The sequence below is a fragment of the Dromaius novaehollandiae genome, chromosome 5 (genome assembly GCF_036370855.1).
Source record: "Dromaius novaehollandiae isolate bDroNov1 chromosome 5, bDroNov1.hap1, whole genome shotgun sequence".
Taxonomy (NCBI): Eukaryota; Metazoa; Chordata; class Aves; order Casuariiformes; family Dromaiidae; genus Dromaius; species Dromaius novaehollandiae.
This window is the reverse complement of record NC_088102.1, coordinates 47,667,478-47,687,253: the sequence shown is the minus strand read 5'-3', so window position 1 is coordinate 47,687,253 and position 19,776 is coordinate 47,667,478. Positions and strand designations below refer to the sequence as shown.

Here is a 19,776-nt window from a genome sequence, read left to right as displayed (position 1 = left end):
AGGGCTGAGAAAAATAAGGTGGAACCTGAAGTTAGCCGGTACAGCTATTGTCGGTGCAGTTGTTGAAAAGGAATCTAGCCAGTTTGGGTTGCAGGTACAAAAAGGACCTGTAGAAAGAACTGTTCTTATATGATGTGCCTTAAGAAGAAAACTTGAAAGCACGAAATTGGAGGCTTCCTTGGGATCCTTAGGAGCAGACTGCACGAGTAGGATTTTTCTTTAAAAGTATTGGCAAATCCTACCTTGTTACAATAATGCCTGCTCCCATTTTGTCCAGGCATTCCCGGTCCTGTAATACCTATTGTATCAAGTCTGGCAGGAGAATTTGTACTTAAATGGAATTTCCTGTAATGTAATGGAAAGTAAATACAAATCAGAATTACAGCTACAGATAATGAATTATGTGCTATAATAGCAAAAGCTTAAAAAAAAAGAAAAGAAATAATGCAAAATGCAGATCATAAGAAGGAAACAAAACCTGCTGATCAAGGTTAAATGTAGTATCAGACTCAATTCAGCAGCCCTGTAAACAGGAAATTACCATTTGGTGAATTTTGCAGCATCATCCAGTTGCTCAGCTTACACCTTTTTCTGAATGACGTTTAATACAGGCTAAGATCAGTCTGAAAAATCTTAAGCTATTGATTGGTCTCTGGACTTTCAGATGATGAATTCAGAATTCTTTCAGTGGAAAAAATGGCTGCTGAGTTCTACATTATTATAGTCACTATTCTGGCATTATATTGTTATTTGCAGCAAATTTCCTTGTATAAGTGAAAAACTGTTTTGAAAACAAAATGTAATTCTTTGCTGTGTACCGGTATTAAACTGCTGATCAAATTCTACCCAAAGAAAAAAGTGTTTAAAATCTGTTCTTCCAGAATTTTTTAAATATTTTGGGGACACTAGCCAAAAGCAGTGGACAAAAATACTACATTTTAAAGAATAGAAAATAAGTCTAAATGTACACCCCTAAGTTAGTGTGAAATTGGCATTTTGAGTAACCTAGTTCTAGTGGAGTAAATCCTGAACATTGTTGACAAATCCAACGCATCCCTACTACCAGAAAGCTAGTAATACTTTTACATTTTTTGCTGACTTTCAATTTTACTAAAAATATCCTTAAACATTTTATTTTAGTTTTTTACTACACCGTGCAGTGAGCATTTATGTTCATTATGGGTTATAAATAAGTATTTAATCTTCATCTTGGTGCATGTGTATAGAAGTAATGTTTTTCATCTTAGAAAGCTGGAATTCTAAACATAACCCTTATGTCAGAACAGCTTTCCTTTAGCATCAGAGTATCAAGCTGTTAGTGCTCCATTCAAGGAACAGGTAGGCCATATCACAAGTGCTTTCTAAATGCCTGTCAGCCAGTTCTGGGAGTGTGTGGGTTGGCAGGGTTTTTTCCGTCTCAGTTTCAGATTGTGAACATACTTGTGCTGAGGAGTGTTGCTTTTCTCTTTGTAGCCTCTGACTTTTTTGAGCCTAGGAAATGCATACCTGGCTCTGAACAACATTAGTGGAGCCCTGCAGGCCTTCAGACGTGCGCTGGATTTGACTACGAAGTGTCTGGAGTGTGAAAGCAGCCTGAAGTTGATCCGTTGTTTGCAGTTTTACCCTTTTCTGTACAACATCACCTCTTCTGTATGCAGTGGTAAGCAACAGCTGAAAGATGGATCTCAAGTGAAATAATATCTCTTTGCCTTCAGTATCACACCTGAAATTCATTACTGTGCTGTTTTTCCAAGGATCATCCCTCTTGCTTTATAGTGCTTTCTCCCCATAAAGACCAAGGTTGACTCAATTCCCCTTATAAGGGGGAGGTTATGGTCCATTGAGAAGTGCTGGACGACAGCTTCTTAAATGATTGGAGGGCTGCCATTGAGCACAGCTTACTCTGAGTGTGTCTGTAATACCTTAACAGCCTCACCCTATCTTTTACTGGTAAATGAGGAGTGATGGATTCGGTATTTATGGAAGTTCACAGCTGCTACTGCTAGGCTACTCAACAGCTCCTGTATAATTCCCTTAAAATTTCACAAATGGACACATTTGTTTTTTTAAAACTGAAGAATTTGGTAAAGATCAGCTGTAGTTTTAATTCTTATCCTTTCAGTGATTTCAGTACTTTGTGAGGTTTCTCCCCCCCAGTCTTTATGGAATAGACTATGTTGTGTCAACATTGTTTTGTTTATATGGGGTCTGTGATCACTGCTCTTATATCTCTAAAAATCTGTAAGGAAAATGACTTTGCTGTCATCCTCTCCCAGCTGAAATAGTTAAAAATATTTAGGGTATAATGTTTTGTAGTCCTTGGTGGCTACTTGACTAAAAAGCAAACAGCTTTTTGAGACCTTTTTTTTTTTTTTTTCTTTTTTGTTTCCCTGGACCCCACTGGATATTTCAGCTGTCTTATCCTTACTTGCATATGGCTAATATGTTCTTCCGAGCAATCTTGAAGAACATTTATGAATATATTTGGTAGTCCCTTTTCTATTGAACTGTCACCAAGGGATATTTCTATTTAATTTTTGTTTTATTTTTAAATGAAAACCTCACGTGAGAGAAGTGCTTTTGATTTTTAGTATTACTAGGACTTTCTCTGAAGGATTTTGAATTCTACTTCTATTGGAAAAACATGGAAAAACCTCCTCTCTGATCTACTCTCTGAAATTATGCATCCTAAGTATAGACTAGAGGCCATCATGCCTCCTGATATATTGCAGGTGTCACACCAATGTAGGCAATATTTCATGATTGTGCCATTCGAATAATATGATTTCCCAAGTCCTTATGCCTTTTTGCTCTGATTGACAGCACATCAGTTTTGCAGAGAAATGAATACTGTTTGGCTAAGGGTATTGTAGCAAATGGTGTTAGAGCAAAAATGTTGAGTGTCTCACTGACTTCTATAATACCAACTTTTACACTGGTACATTTCATTGAAGCTTTGAATTATAGGACTGCCCTTCCCTCAGACATCCCAACAGATACTCCAAGAAGGAGTGGTACTTCAACATTTCGTTGCAAGGGTTTTTTTTTTTTTTTTGCTGTACTGGAGAAAAATTTCAGTGTCTAGTTTTTACTAGGGTCTTTAAAAATGGCTGTAACTCACAAGGTTAAAATTTTTCCACTCAAACCTCAGTGATAGTAACTGTATTTTGAAATGAAGCAGAAAGGATAATTTAAAGGTATATTCACAGACTGAGATGCTAATAATGTCTGTATTTCAACCACAAAACAATCTCTTGTGTTGTTGTTCTTTCCTTTTTTTTTTTTTTTTTTCCTCCCCTCAAACTCATCATAATACTTAAAATCATATTGCTGTAGTTTGGCTGATTCTTGGCTGCTGTTTGCACTGATTCCTGATCTGGGATTTTAATTTTAAGTACTGTTACTGTTGTTACATATGCTATTTTTGAAGTTCGTGATTCTTCAGTGTGAGGAGGAATCCCTTTCAAAAGTGCATATGGAAAGTCTTATCTTGCCCTTTTTTGCTAGCTTGGCCACAGGTTAAAGTGAGCATGAATATATTCATCTAATTGGGTTTTTTTTGTTTTTTAGGAATCTATAAAGCCTGTAATCCAAAGACCTGAATACTATAGTGTATTAATTTGTTCATTAAATATCAGAACTCCGATCTTTAGATATTTTACCATATATGTGTTGTTGCCTTTTTCTAAGACTCTTCCAGTCTTGATATTCTTCTCTTTTCCATTTCTATCTATAATACCCTTTAGGTTGTCTTTTGTCTGAGTGCAGGAAACCTGAAAGTATGAACCTGACAAGTGGTGTAAATGTTCTTTTTACTTTCTTCTTCAGAATGTAAAATAAACATGCTGGTTAATTCAACTCTGATGATGATTTGTGCTTTAAATCAAAGTTCAGAGTTCAAAAATGGAGAGGCGGACCTGCTTATCTTGTTTTCATAAGTTTCGAGGAATTAATTTCTCCACTGTAAACTTCAACTGGCTCAAGAGGAAACTTCATAGGCTATCTGAAAGTTAGGTTGAGTCTCCAAGAATAAACTGTTTTAAGAATGCGTACCCAGAACTCAGTTTGCTCTTAGAAGTATTCTGATGTTTTGGGAGTCTGTTGTGTATCCTTCAGTCCAAAGTAAACAATTGAAAAGTGATTGAAACTTTAAATTTTGACCTTACACACTTACTACAAAGCCTTTGACAAGAATTTTATTAGTGTATATATTGAACTGCTATGTAGAACAAAAAAAAATGCAGACTCTATGTAGATGCTAATACTTAACATTACCTGCTGACCTTATAGCACTTGTTACCATATTAATATCATGTAGACTTACAAAATTAATTTATATATTAAAAAAAAAAAAACATAATCACTGCAGGTTGGCTCCATAACAAACTGAAATGCACGTTTTTATGACAGCATCCAAACAGAATGATACTTCCATACACCTTTCTGAATTGGAGTTTAGGTATAGAGCCAGTGCAGCACATCGGGAAATACTTGGATCAAATGTATACTTGACCATTTCAGTATCACAGGATCATTCCTTCAGGAGCTCCTTTCACAGCCTTTTGAAACATGCGTTGCTGCTTGGGACATCTGATACTGAACGAACTTTGTCCTCTTGCTGTTACGCACTTGATGGCACATCATAGTTATTGGAGATGTGTCAAAACTAAAAAATAGCCATCTAGTACTACCTGATGTGCCGAGAAATCGACCTAGCAGTTGGAAATTCAGATCTGGCCTCGTGTTTAATGTCTTTCTTTAAGTAGCAGTAGTGGGGCTGCCTGTGCTTTGGCTTGTGCGCACATGTGGTATTTGTCTCTCTGCTCTGCCTGTCATTTCTTGTCTTGTGAACTGACCTAACTAGCAGGACAGTTGAACTGCCTTTTTTTGTTACCAGGAATCATTAGCAGGATGGAACAAATGGGCAATGGTATGTATACATTAGCGTGGTGTATTGAATGGGACATGGGGTCAAAAATTTGAATTCATAGTCTGACTCCTGATTACAGTATGCATCTCATGGCCATTTCAAATAGGTGAAACGGGAATTTTCTGAAGACTTTTGCTGTTAGTACAGGACTTCGGAAGCATGCTACACTAATGCTGTCTTGCTGGATGCTTGCTTATATGCTCCTACACTGCTGCTTGGTCCTTCTTTTCTAACTGCCTCTGTTTCAGATAAAGATGTATATTTTAAACCCATATTTGAAATATATGTTAAGTATTCATGCACATGAGAAGAGGAATTAGAAACCTCAGACCTATGCTTTATTATTTAACTTTTACTGATGAATAGTTGGCTCCTGTCTTAAGGTTTATAGAAAAGCTTGTTTTCATTGTAAAAGAATTTCTAAATCTGCAAAGGGCTTTGGTGATGTTGTGGGGGGTTTTGTGGGTTTTTTGTTTGTTTTTTACCTGGAAGGTGCAAAAACTATTAAATAAAACTTTATCATATATGAAACACATTTTAGGCAACTGCAGGAATTCAATCAGTTGTAGTTAATGTGGCTACGACAGCAGCAGTGCTGTAGTACTAGGTATGCATCTGTACCTTCCACCAACAGACCATAAGTCCATTATTCCCAAATAACTGGGAAAACAGTCAGAAGACTTTGTTGTTGTGGGAAAATCCTGTGTCGGTCCTTCTAGAGGTGACTTGGCAATAGTGATAAATATGTTGCTATTGAACAATCAGCTGTAACATTGCTGGCAAGTGAGTTTCTGAAGCATGTTAAGTAGCAGAAACTGTGTGTTGCCTGACAGATATCTAAGCAGCCATATCTGATGTACAGGTAATAGGAGCAAAGAAACCTTATGTAACAGGGTTAAAAGTAATGGGAAAAATATGGTCAACTTTCAGAGCTGCAGAATTGAAATACTTTGGCTTTGTGCTGCTCATCAAGCCAGTAGCGAAAGCCATCAGAGTTTTCATGTGATATTGAAATGATGCCTTGCCAGGATTGGTATTGTACATTTTATGACATAAATAATTGTCAGTGGCTTTTATCATGTGGCTCACTTTGGAGAGGAATATTCAGCTAGTGCCTGAAGGGTTATTCGCATGGCACTTTGTTGCCTGACGTGAACATTCAGATGTTGTGAAGCACTCTTTGCCATTTAAAGAAAAGGAATTACAGTATAGTAGACATATTTTTAGTGATTGCTGGTCAGTTGACTGCCAGAACATGCCAGTTTGTTAATTGCTGTTGCACAGGGCCTTCTCTTATCTGTGTATAAATAAAATTGCTGCTTGGACATGCAGAACTCACTTGTACCCAAAATATTTTTCTCCAGCTGTAAGCATCTTCCTCTGACTAGTAGTTCCAGTTCTTTACGAGCTTATGCCCTTCAAATTCTTGTAGACAAGATCATAATTCAAAATGGCAAGCTTCAATTAATTGATTGATGGTATTCCAAACATGAAACATAACATGTTTTAAGCTTTTGAGTATCTTTTGTCTCACTGCCTTTTGCTACTTGGCAGAATAGTGCTTTTACAGAAAAACTTGTATTGCTCTGTTGCAAGTAGAGGCAGTGTAAGTACATTACAATGTATGTTCGTACCACCAAATCTCTGAACACTTTTATATAGTGAATATGCATGTCTGCAAAAGCAGTCCGTATTTCCTTACGTTACAGCTTTGTTCTGTGATGTATATATACAGTGATAGTTTAATGGTTGACTTTAAGAATGCTTTTAGTGCCCTCTTGTGGTACAAATACCATATACCATATGAAATCAAGCCTTAGTTTATTTCATCTACGTCCTCTTAAAATAAAATATGGGGAAAAGATATATGATCTCTGAAGTGACTGCATTTTCTTTTGTCGTCCCCCATTGCTTAAATTTTTACAAAGTTAGTAAGCTCAGACTTTTAAGAAAATTGACCTGAAAAGGAGAGGTTGACCCAAAAGGAGAATCTGCTTGAAACTCTGATAGTAAGCTTAAGGACAGATTAAATGAATTGCTTAAAACAACATCACAGTTAAACCTCTGATGCTTAACTTAATAGCTGCAATCTCTTCTAGTTTCATATAGCTAACCAAAAGCACTGCATACACCAAAACAAACACATGTTTTCTTTACAATAATGTGTGTTAAAACATAGAGATATGAAATACTTGGGCTCGTTACATTAAGCATGTTTCACTTACTCCGCGATCCCTACGAGCTATGACTGATTGCATAGTCTCTGGTGAGAGGCTGCTAAATGTTGTTTCCGTTTGCTGTAGCATGAGGTCCTTCTAGGCACTTTTATACTAGCATTTTAGTTTCCTCCTTCTCAAGGTGCTGTATCTTGTTTCTCCAAGGAATGCTCATCATTTACAGTGTTAGGTGAAAAGAGGGGATGTTTACTCTTGGATGGAGGCTGTTGAGGTTAGCTCAGAGTTTAATCTTGTTTTAGTTGGAGCAAAAAGCCAGAATCTGCATCAATTGCATGGGATTCTGAACTGAACAGCACTACACGCTTAAAATTAAGCCTTTTCTTCCTTTGACTTTCTTTTCAAGTGAAGGTTTTTAAACAAGCAGAATTGTATCAAGCATGTGAACTGCTTGTCAGAGCTCTCAGAAACACGTCATGGCAAAGCTTTGCATGTTGTCGTCTAATAACCGAACAGTAGCATGGATAAAGTGGGTTCTGTCTTAAACAGCAGCAATTCTAAAATCACTGTTGTCATTCAGAGTGAAATATTCAGTTGATTATTTTTGCTCCCTCTACTGTCCACGCTGCAAGTTTCACCTGGGATCTGAAAATCAAGCTGGATTCTCCCTCCCTAAAGCATCCCTGGCAGCAGGGATAGTCTAGTGTCGGTCCTGCTGAAAGATCTGTTGGTGCTGCACAAACCGAATCTGGGTCACCTTCTTTAAGTTGTGTTGGGCTCCGCAGTTCCAGAGGAGCATGGGGAGGTTAAATTGTACTCGCATGTAGAGTGAGAACATCTTATTAAATGCAGACAGGGAGGAGATGCAGAGAACGAGGACTGCTTTTTCTCTTACTGGAGGTAGATCTCCCTATGTGGTGGTGGTGTCTGAAACCGGCAAAGACACCCATGGAGATCATAGAGAAATCGTGTATGGGAATGTGTTCTCTGGGAACGATGTTGCTCTTTCAGTTTTGTGCTGCGGTGTCAGCACTACTAGACCAGGGAGGGAAGAAGCAGTTCCTACCATCTAGCTTTGCTGCAATGCTTATGACATTCCTAGAGTTTATGCTGTGATCTGGGGGGTGGTTGACTAGATACATCCTTGTCACAGGATGACACACTTTTGATTTGGTGTCTGCTATGTTAATCAGATCTCTCCATGAAAAGTCTTTCTATCTAGTGTCTGTTGTGTTGCTGAAGGCAGTTGAAAGTGCAGAACCTTCCAAATAAACTTGCCCCAATAGGAGAGTGACGAGTCATTTGAAGATCACTTTGAAAGATGTCTTCCCTTTCTACTGAAAGCTATGTAGAGATGTATAGATTTAGAGACGCTTAAATTTAAGAACCAACGAATGTAGTACTATATGTTAAATACTGCATTTTTAGCTACTCTTATACATCAACACTGTAAAGGTGGTGCAACCCACTGCTTATACACATTGCTTCCAAGCTTCTGCGGCTTCTGAGAAACTGTTATGCCTCTTAAAGATTTCTGTAGCCTGCAGACAAAACATGCTGTTTTAAGAATAACTACTGCTTAAATGGCATTATCTTTTGTATTTGCTGAGTGTGCTAATGGCATGAGTAAACTTTGTTTGCAGCCTGTTCTGATGCTAACATTAGATGATTTCTTTACATCATGTGAAGTCTGTCTTGCAGCCTTATATACTTATGTTCCGCTCGTTTACAGCATACCTGACTGTTCCCAGGTCCTCAGTCTTGCTTTGCGTTGTGCTTTGTTAAGAACTGTATGCCTGCAGTATTTAGTGTTCTTTATTCATTCTGTCTCTTCCCAGCCTCAGAAGGCCACAGGCCAGCAGCAGAGGGAGGGAAGAAAGGCATTGCCTCAGCTGCAGGGGTAATGAAGGAACAGGGTAGCATGGAGGAAGGGAGCTCTGAATTCTAGGAGAGTTCAGAGAAAGCTTACTGATGCAAATTTATTAGTGTAGGAAAGAAAAGTAATACAGTATTAGAATAAATATAATGAGGCATTTCCTGTCATTTATCTGTGAAAACTAGTGCAAATGATTCTTCATAATATATTAGCTAGAGCATTGAGTTATTCAGGATACACATGCTTGTTTACTAGGAGGATCATGAGAATTACAGTGGAAGAGAAAAGGTTTTCTTTCAGAATCAATCTTTCAAAAGCTGATACCTTCAGTTATCAGATATATTAACATTTCTCTGCAATATTTTTTGGTGCTTTCTGTGATAGGAGGGTAGAAAAAATGAGACACACTTGCTACTGTCTTTGTTTTCATCTCTTTTTAGGAGGCTGCTTTTGCAGGTGGTGATTTCATGCAGGAAGTTACTAAAATTTCTTCCTGAACCCAAATAGTGTGCACTGCTTAGAGCTGGAGCTTTTCAAAAAGGCTGAAAAACTGTATAAGTTCAGTAGCCGTTTTCCAGGAAATAGTAGTTTCCCAGCTACATCCCCAGGAAGATATAATTGCATGAAGAACTTCGTAGTAAAGTTGCACAGATGGAATTGGTGGCTTGTTAAAAGCATATTTGGAAGAGAAGGAACATGTGGCCCCCATGAGTGGGAGAACTGATGATGCATTGTTTAGTCTCATTAATAACTTGCCAAGATCTTGAAAGCTATATTCATTTGGCTTAAAGTTGAGAACTTGTAAAGTGGTGATGTGTAGCCTCATCCTATAATAAGTCATGTTGAGATTGTCTCAAATCAGCATGCAATGCCATGTGCTCAGATTGAAATGAGCACTGCATGCTGAGCCATGGAGTGCCAGGCACTTAACTACCCCAATATGTCTACTTTATTGATTTGTTTTCCCTTTTAAGGTTGGCTGCCAGTTCATGTGAGATTTTGTTGTGTTCTGAGTGTCCTCAAAGCTTTAAATCTATCATACTTTCTGGCTACTAGCAACTGAAACTAGGACAATTTGAAATTTCCCTAGGGAAAGAAATTGATGCTTCTTGAACCTAGCAATTTTGGGGAAACAGAAGATTCTTCCAAAAATCCCTAGTCTTTCTGCAGGTACTGTTTTATAGCTTTGTGGTGATATAGCAATAGGAGGAAAATGTTTTCGTTTTGCATCGAGGGTGATTGGCATTATTGTCAGCTTTTGCTTTCTGCAGTGATTTCTTTCTTGGACTCTAGAGAAGGATAATCCAAGTTCTGCTTATTATTCATCACTCCCTCAAAACTAGGATTGGTTCTGTCTACTTTTTTCCTAACAGCGGTAACTCTGATCCTTCATGGACCTGTACACGGATTTTTACACGCTAAGCATGTAAAAGCTGTCGTAGTCTAATATGGGGCATACATAGTCTTAATATGGGGGTCTGAGTAGTTAAGACATTGTTTTGCTGTTTGAATATGTCAGTCTCTGATCTGCTTTGATCTTCAGTTAGGAAGAAGACTATACAGATATCTATCCAAAACAAATCTATAAAGTGTCGTGGATCAGATGTGACTATTAATCTGTTCTCACTGAGCAGTGTAGCCTAGCCAAGAGAAGTGCTATAGACAGGTAAGCATAAATACAGGCTGTCAAAAATGTTTTCTTAAAATAAAATAAGTATGAAATCAGGTCATCGTGGAATACTGTTTCAATTCCACTGTGTGTGCAAACCTTACAGGCAGAGTGATAGTTCAAAGATGCACACATACAGACATTACTTGGCATCACAGTGCCGTTCTGTATGTTGAGAGAAGTAAAAGGCTATCAGTAACTCATTAAGGGATTAGTTAATTATTTTAGGGCTCAGCTACGTGATGCCCTTTCTTATGGATGGGTTACTCTTGTACTTAGTCCCTTTTAAACTAAAGTGTGCAGGCATCATAGGATCCAACAGGCAGGACTGCAAAAGTTTTACTGTTTCGCTTAAGAAGAGGTATGGGGCTTGTGATGAAGGAAGGTTAGAAGGAGAGCAAAACAAATGCTGGGCACTGTTGCCTTCATTTATGATAGTGATCATTAAACTAAGAAATTCCATGCCTTAATCAGAAACAGATTTCAGAAGTGTGCTGCATAAAGTCAGGGAACCCAGTATTAGCCCTAAGAGCTTCATAGCATATATTCTACTGTGATCCCATATAAGTGAGTGTTAGGAAATTAATATCTAGGTATTTTCTTCTCTGGCATATTACAAAAACAAGTGTATAGGAGAAGTCACTGAGGAAAAGCCTCCTAGTCTTTAGAACTTCCATGTGCTTGTTTCTCTTGCTTGCTTTCCTCCTTTCTCTAAAACTTAAAAAAAAGAGGCTATTTTTGAGTCGCAAATGAAAATTCAGGCTGGAGTGCTGCTTGCCTTGCTGCTCTATATGTAGCACCAGAGTATTCTGAAAGAGGCATCAGCAATCACATTTTCTAGTCTCTCTTATCTTCTGACAGGGTTGGAGAGTTTAAACTTAGATGTCTTCTGTGTTTTGGCCCCCATTCCCAGGCATCACAGAGCAAGTTATGGCTTCTAGACTCCGTGATAAAGACAAGCTTCTGTGGTACTGGGTGGTGAGGAATGAGGAGAGTGGGAGCTTTAGACACCCACCTTGATTCTCCTCTCTGGACATTCTCCAAGGTTGTGCCTGAATGTCCCTTTTTAAACTGCATTATATTCCGATTTATAAAGTTTTGTCTTCCTCTTGAATTTTTTTTAATTTTTTTTTTATCGCTTTATATTTCCTAAGGAGAACTGGTGTGCCTGTTCATCAGGGACTGGTCTGTTACACAATGATGAGGTATTTGTCTCTTAATATGAACAAGAAATCTGGTTATATTAGGTGGCATCTCTGTTTTAAAAGGTTTGATCAGAAATGCTGTAATGAAACAAATAGATAACCTTTAAATGTATAGTTAATCCACTTTGGATGCATGTTTTGGCTAGAAATCAGGTTTAAAAACTATTTTCCTGCAAGTGAGAACAGTCATTTTACTATATAATCCCCTTTGTTGGGTTCTCAATTTATGATTTTATGCTTCATTTTGTGTACTTCAGTCTAAACTTAGACAGTGTAAATCATCTTACTGTGTTTGCTCTGTATCAAAGCAAAGCTTGTAATGTCCTGCACTTTTCAGCTACTCACTTTTGAGCATGCCCCTCATCACCTCTGAAGAAGGGCCACTGACAGTTAATCTAAGAGACGAATTTAGAAAAGAGACAGGAAGTTATGAAAATCAGCTTTTAAAGGACTTGATGTTACCTTTCAATATTTGTGCTGTTTGTTTAAGCTTTTATTTTTGAGTGAGCTATGCATCCTGTCATAAACTTTTGAAAATGTATCTGTCCTGTAATTGCCTTTTTTTGCAAAGGAAGGTTTACGTTAAAGGAAGAACACTAAAAATGAACGGTGTTTCCACATGGGGAGAAAACATACCAAAAGCTCAGTCTAAAATTTGAGCACTACAGAAACTGTTCTGTACCGATACCATTGCTGATACTTGACTTGGAATACTTGACCAGGGAGGGAATGGTACTACGCTGGCTCTGTGCTTCACTATTCCAGAGCAGTGGCTATGACACTATGAGGGCAGTAGATAGAATTTTTAGTGATTATCCAAAAGGTTACAACTGCAAAAGATACTGGAGGTACACTTGTATTGCTATTATGAAGCCTAGTCACGCCTTACTGAAACCGAAGATGCTGCTTGTTGGCTGAGGGAGCAGGGCTGACCGCTGCGTGGGCTCTTTTGCTTCTGGAGTCTGTTGCAGGGCTTCTAACAATTTCATGCTGCTGCAGGTCCCCCCTCTGCTTGATACCTTTTCTGGTCCTGTAGTGTGTAGTAAACGAGTAAGACTTGGGACTCTCTCTTCTGTTAAAGATTGGCCTACTAAACATTTACCTGGCAGTACTGCACAAACAGAAAATTGTAACTAAGCACCTCTGTTTCTTGCTCCTTTACTTCCTTGCTTCATTTGTCACTGTATTAATTGTTTTTCACTAAAAATAATAAATTTTTTGTAGAGCTATATTTTTATGCTTTTGAGTGTGCAAAGTGTAAAATAAACTTTGATATTGCTTCTGGAGTATAGTGCTGTCTTGCAGTTCCAGCAGGTGTGGCTTGCGGCATTTCCAGGACATTTCTTATGACAATCCTGTTTAGTTGTAACTGGCTTGCAGTTTTTGCTGTCAAAGCTCAGTCGTGTTTAGGGGTTTTCTGAAGTATAAATATGTATTTTTCTATGATTGAAAACAAAGGAAAATAGTAATAAAAGGACTGCATGAATTTTAGAGCAAAATCTTAATAGAACCACAATAATTTATAAGGAAGGTGAACGGAGCAGCAATAGCTGCTAAAGATAGGTGTCTCTTCTAGTTGCTGCTAATCCTATTGCTTTTAAACTCATCTTAAAATTGACTTGAATTATTTTCCTTACGAAGTGTCTCATTCTGAAGAATGTTAACTTATTTTGCCATCAAATATCTGTTCATATGTAACTGGAATAACATGGTTGCTGTGGATAGTTCACAAGATCTTTAGGAAATAAATTATCATGCCCACCTTCAAACATCACGGCAATGTGGACACGCAGTGTGTAATCGCCAGAGTTAGTGTTGCCATGAAAGGTGTCAAAGCTCATGTTTTATACGTCGCTTGAGGGATGGCCCTTCAGGCAGCGGTTCCCTGTAACACTGGCTTGGCCTGGTGATTTGATATTGAGGTGAAGTCACCATGGTGCAGAAAGCAAGACAACTCTTCTGGTGTTAGTTTGGCCCAAAACCTGGTGACTGAGATTTCTGCCAGAACCATTTTATGTGACTGAAAGTTCTGGTAAGTTCATTAATTCTAAATTATTTTTGTAAGTTCTTTTGAAATTACAATGTCTGTGGCGTGAAACACTGAACAGAACTTGTCTTATAAAAGTGATAGGTGACAATATGCTGCATTTCAATTTAATTTCTATAATGGATATATTTTTGCCTGTAATTTCAAATATGCAGTATCACGCAAGTAGTAAGTGTTCCCCAGAGCTTTGACATGATTCCAGAAGTTAATGAATTGGTACTTATATTCACATGCAAAGTGGTATTATTCCACCTCCTTTAGTTGTCTGTGTCTGTCTCTGTATAAGCAGTGGCTAGTGAAGATGAAAAGACTCCTGTTTATTGATATGCTGCTCCTGAAGTTTTTACAGATGAGACTATCCATGTGCATACAGGCAATAAAACTATTTCCATTGAGCTCTGTGATATGTCATTCTTGCTGTAAAAGTAAGAACTACCTTTACTAAATTTTGTTGTGAGGAATACTGATTTTGAGAATGTATCAAAATAAGTTAATTAACACTTTTGCTGCTTGGTTTCAGCTTGTTCCATACTCTGACAATTCAGGTATTAGGCTGACTTCCAGTTCCAGTAGATAGAGCTCTGTTCACGCTGTATAAACATCAGGGCACATCATTTAAGTGACACTTGTTTCCAGATTAGTTGCATTTTGTGTACGCATTTTAAGTCACTGACTAGAGCAAAGCTCCTGTAATGAATCCAGAGAGAATCCAGCTCTGCTTACTCCAAGTGGTGAGAAGAAATCAGACCCTAAAATTTAAATAACTTTTGTTTTGAAGCATTTTTCTTCCATTGTTATTGCTAAATGTATACCCCCAAAAATCAAGGAAATGAGTTTGTCTCTTTATATGAAAATAAGAGCCAAGAATTTTTTTTAAGTCGACATGTTGGAACATAGAGTCTAGAGATCAGAGTTTGGGAATACTGTGGTTTGCCAGCACTGCGCTGACAATCAGCCAAAGAATAAAAGTCAGTTCGAACTCTGTGCTAACCAAAGGCACTTGAAAGAGATAATTTTATTTCTTATTTGCAGTATTGCTGTTGACACCAAATTCTCTCTCTTATGTTGGTAGATAGGAATGGGATGGCAGCAGTGCCTAGCCAGGTCCTATTCCCTCTGCCAGGAGTGCCACGAGAGGGACAAACAGCAATGGCAGCTAATTTAGAATTTCAAGACAGTCAATTTCCTCTTCAGTAACCAAACTTAACTACTTTCAAGACCTTCCTCAGTATGCAGCATTTCGCTGTGAAACCCTGGGGGCACTGTTTGTTTTTCTCTTTTTTTCCATACTTTTTGCATTTTTTTTCCTTCCCCCAGATAAGTGGTTTTCAGCCCGAGGGTGTGGATTTACATAAATTGACAGAAGTTTGCTCTTTAAAAAAATAACTAAATAAATACAAATCTATCCCAAAAAGCTTCACTGAGCTGTCATTCTGGCCAGTTGTGTAGTACCAAAAACGTTTAAATGTAACAAGGGAATATTGTAATTACATAGAATTGTGACCTTTCTGAGAAATGTGGCAATATGAAGTATGGTTCAGAATAAATAGTTGTTACCCCATCATAGATGGGACAAGTCTTTGACCTTGGTTTCTTCTTCACTTTTCCTATTATTTCTCCTTACTTATGACAAATGCCAATACTCTGCATGTTTCTTTCCTTCTATTAATGGTCTTCCAACTTGAGTGTGTTTGGAACCATCCAGGTGCCTGTATAAGAACTGAAGTTTGCTTTTGAACCCCACTGACTACAGCAGGTACTGCACCTCCAGTGGAAGTTCAAGAGGAGTCCTGAATATCAAGCAAAAAGGTTAATAATCAATGGAATGGATGATCTAGCAGATCTTTTCTGCATTTGAAATATATGTTGCACTAGTGCTGTACAAGTGCATGCATGTTGGCCCCCCAAAGTTGCAGAAGACTTTTAATATACAGTAATGTTTGGCTTTTAATCTTTAAGGCCTCCATCCTTCAATATAGAATTTGTGTTTGCTTTTCCTATTCAGTGGATTTGCTTTGCAAGTTAGGAACTTTATTTTTTTCCTCAGTTTCTACGTTAATCTGGTGCAGTCAGACTATTTATGCGTATCTTATTTTCATCACTTGAATAAAGGCCCAGAAGACCACATGTATGCTGTGTCATCTCTTTAGCGTCTTCTCGTTTCACCGCCTGGAACATAATTACCAAGTCTGATAATACACAAGATAGAACAGAACCTAATTCACTTTTCTCTGAGCTTTTCTAGCTATGCAGAATCAACAGGAAAAAGTGGCAGCAGCCATAAAGTGATCCTTCTGAAGTAAGTCTTCATGGTGGAGTAAGCTGAATTGTTAAAAGTACTGTGAAGCAGTTTTAGACTTCAAGTTTTGTAGTTGTAGTGATATTGTGTGAGGACTTTACACCCAAAATTCAGATGTGCGGATCTGGACAATCACAATGTATGTGAAAAGCTAATAAATATAGAACTGAGCATTTGTCTGGGGACTGTATCTTCTGTCCTGTACACAGCTAATGTGTTGTAAGTATTGCAGTGATGCAGTGATACAGGTAATGTTCTGCGGTGAATGTTCCTGGAGTTTGGGGTTATGCTGTTTCCATCCTAGTCTTACACTCCTACCTTGTCATCTTCACAGTTGTTCTTCAGGCATCCAGCAGCTACAAGCTGTGAATTCTGACTTGCAGTGTTTCAGTACTACCAGCTTCATGATCATCTCATCAAAGATCTTAAAATTTCATTGGCTTTTCAGCCAGCTTTTTTTCCTCATGCGACATCAGGCAACTGGAAGCAGTAATTTGAAAAAATGAGGCCACTCAGGTTTATATATATAGCAGCACTCAGCTCCCAAGAAAGCCAGTACTCTCATCTGGTCTGTTTTTAGCTGTCAATGTTTGTAAATTAATATTAACAAGGTTAGTCTTAAGTAATATTTTAAATGTCTTTATCTTTTCTTCTGCTCATTATTTCCAGGGTTTTTTTCCCTCCTTTTGGTGTTTATCTCAAATTTAATTTAAAAATGGTCATCTGTATTATACTCCCCCCTTTTTTTTCCTTTATACTAATGATGAGTTGACCACAGTTCCCTTTGCCGAAGGTCATTACGTTCTTAAGATGCACCAGACTACCATCAAAACCAGGCTGGTTGTGATGTCAGGCAGGGGGACTGATTTCAGCTTTGGCGTTCTGTGCACACCATTTCTTACAAATTTAAAATAAGGATCTCCATATATTGTAGTGGGCTTTTGGGGAGGGGGGTGTTAATGAAACCAATTTTTTATTGGCAGCAGTGGGTGAGATGAGGAGGAGATTAAAGAAAGAGTCAATGACTGGTAGAAGAAGCAGGGAAAGCTAAATATAATTGTATAGTAGATGTTAGTTTATGAAGTTAACTGCTTCTATTTTGTTATTTACTTATCACCTTTGGGGGGGGGGGTTTGTTTAATGCATGCAAACACGCACACAAAATGTGCAGCAGAGAATGGTTGTTGTAGAGGGCTTATGACTACAGGGGTTGTTTTTTGGTTTTGGTGACTCCTGAGGTCTGTTTCTCCTCCCAAGATGTCATTTTGAGTGTTGACATATTTGGAGGACCTTGAGATATTCAAGCACTGCTGAAAATTCAACTAGTGTTCCTTATGCAAAAGTACAGAATATACAGTAAAAAGCTGTAGTTTCACTTCAGTGAGAAGCGCTAGAACAGATTACACTTACATGAGTATTACAGCCACTATCCCTACTGGCCTAATAGAAAGCAAGGCTTAAAATACTTTTTTGTAACATGGGATCATTGTGTGGCAAAAAAAGGAGTCACTGATCTACTTTATTCACATTCTTCATATTTCATGCTGCCAGTTGAAAAAATGCTTTCTGCATGCATTGAGCAATGCAGTTAGCATTCGTGAGGGCAGAATGGGGAGCATACTTCAGCATCGTGCATTTAATTTCAGCTTTCTTTGATTTGCTACATACATCTTAACTCATTTGTGTATGTAAGCGGTTTCCACTCATGAGTGATTAAAAAGGAAGGGATTTAGAGCAGCAGCTTAGTACTCTGAGTATCTATTTTTCTCCCTCACAGCAGACTTCCTCTGTGACGAGAGGCGTGTTCTCAGTCTGTGTCTCAGTTCTGTAGGTGTACAATGAGCTTAACAGCGCCTCCCGGCCTCACACGCGCTCTATGGAGAACATTTCTTTACCAACAGAGTTTGGGGGTGGAGGGCAGGGAACATGTATTTAAACATCTCAGTCTTGCTGTGGAAGGCCAACAACTGATTAATAGTAAAATCTGAGAGCTTCAGTTAAAATGTATTTGAGATCAAAAATACTGTTACAAATTTGCAGCTGATTTAGGTGGCTGGCTGTTACCTGAACACTTAACTGAGAGTGTCACTGAAGGATCTCAGAGGGTAATGTTGTTGTGTTGTAAGACTGATGTATTTTTGTATCTGCTCATTGCTGGCTTTAAATTTGATTTTTTCCAATGTTATTCCTAGATCTTTGGGTTCAGTCGAATTTGAGCCTATAACCTGGCCACTGGGACCAAAATATTCTAAGTGTTGAGTTAAATATTCAGCTGAATAAACGTCTGATTTTCAGCATAGATTACTCCCAGTGGCTTTCGTCTCTTTTCAATGAGTCTGTCTTACAATTTATCGCTGGCACAGAAGGTCAGAGTCTGGCAATCTTTTATCAATGTGGCTTGGTTGTTAATCTCTTCAACGTAGATGCCATAGCACTCACAGTCCTTAAGTGAGGTTCATCTGGCAAGCAACCCCCAGGTATGGTGCAGCGTCACTAAAAACATGCTTTGTGAATGCTCATCAGAGTTGCTACCAGTTCAGGGTGATTTCCTAGGTACTGTGTAACTTTCCCTGAAAAGATGTTTGATTTTTCTTTCATTAGTACTTCAGAGTGTATGCCTGATAAGACTGTTTCCTGTAACTGTTTTAGTGATCTGCCTGGTCAAGAGGCACTGAGCAGTTTTTTATCATTGAACAGTGTCTTTTGATATCTTGCAGAATTATTCTGTTAATCTGTATTTAGAAAAACTAGGAGACTGTCTTGTGTCCATAAGGAACAGTCTTACACGATACGTTTCAGTCAATCTCTCTCTTTCAGGCCACTGTCATGAGAAAAATCCAGATGGCAGTCACGACAAGGAGAAGTACTTTGATGACCCCCATGAATCAGTCACAGCAGTGGCAGGAGGACACCCTGAAGGAGGTACAGAAGAAGATCCAGAGTCCCTTACTCACAGTTCAGTGAGGGATCCTTCCTTCTCAAGGCTGGAAAGTAAGTCAACCCTGCAACATCAGTGGTGGCGGATGAGTCGGTTTCTACATTTTTCAAAATTCACTCCTTGCTGAGTACTTCATAGTTTTGCTATGCGGACAAAATTCTCTAACAACGCAGAAAGAAAAACTTAATTCTTTTGATGCTACTTGATTTTGTTTTTCTACTTATTTCAGGTATCTGACAAATGAAAGGTACCCTAATAAGGCTCAGTAGCCCAAAACTCTGAGTAAATTCGTTAGCTTTCATATATCTTAATCTATGTGGACAGAAAGAGAGGTTGTCCTTTGACTATTCGTTTATTGTTATGTGGCTCAACAGAATGTTTTGTTTTCTAACACTTTTTGCTCTCCAATGTAAAATAAGGAAAGAAACTTTGAAAAGTTTTGTCTCTCTTTTGGTAGTTGTGCTAGGGATATAATATAAATGGGCTTTAATGGAATGGTGTGCAAGTTGATAAAAGTATTAGAGTTATATCTCTTAACTTTTAATGCTCCTCAGGTTTTGAACTCTTCTTATAGTAAAAACTGAGGAGTTTTCCTCCTTTTATTACAATAATGAAATATTGTAGTAGGCAGGTAAGTG

At 38.1% G+C, this 19,776-nt stretch overlaps 1 protein-coding gene across 1 annotated transcript in view; it reads left to right on the top strand.

Annotated features, from left to right (window-relative positions):
* The window catches only part of TTC17 (tetratricopeptide repeat domain 17), a 61,925-nt gene that overhangs the window by 29,259 nt on the left and 12,890 nt on the right, over nucleotides 1-19,776 (top strand). The window contains exons 16-17 of the mRNA XM_026093214.2: nucleotides 1,474-1,660; nucleotides 19,018-19,191. Of these exons, the coding sequence (XP_025948999.2) occupies nucleotides 1,474-1,660; nucleotides 19,018-19,191 (361 nt within the window). The remainder of the gene's footprint in view (nucleotides 1-1,473; nucleotides 1,661-19,017; nucleotides 19,192-19,776) is intronic.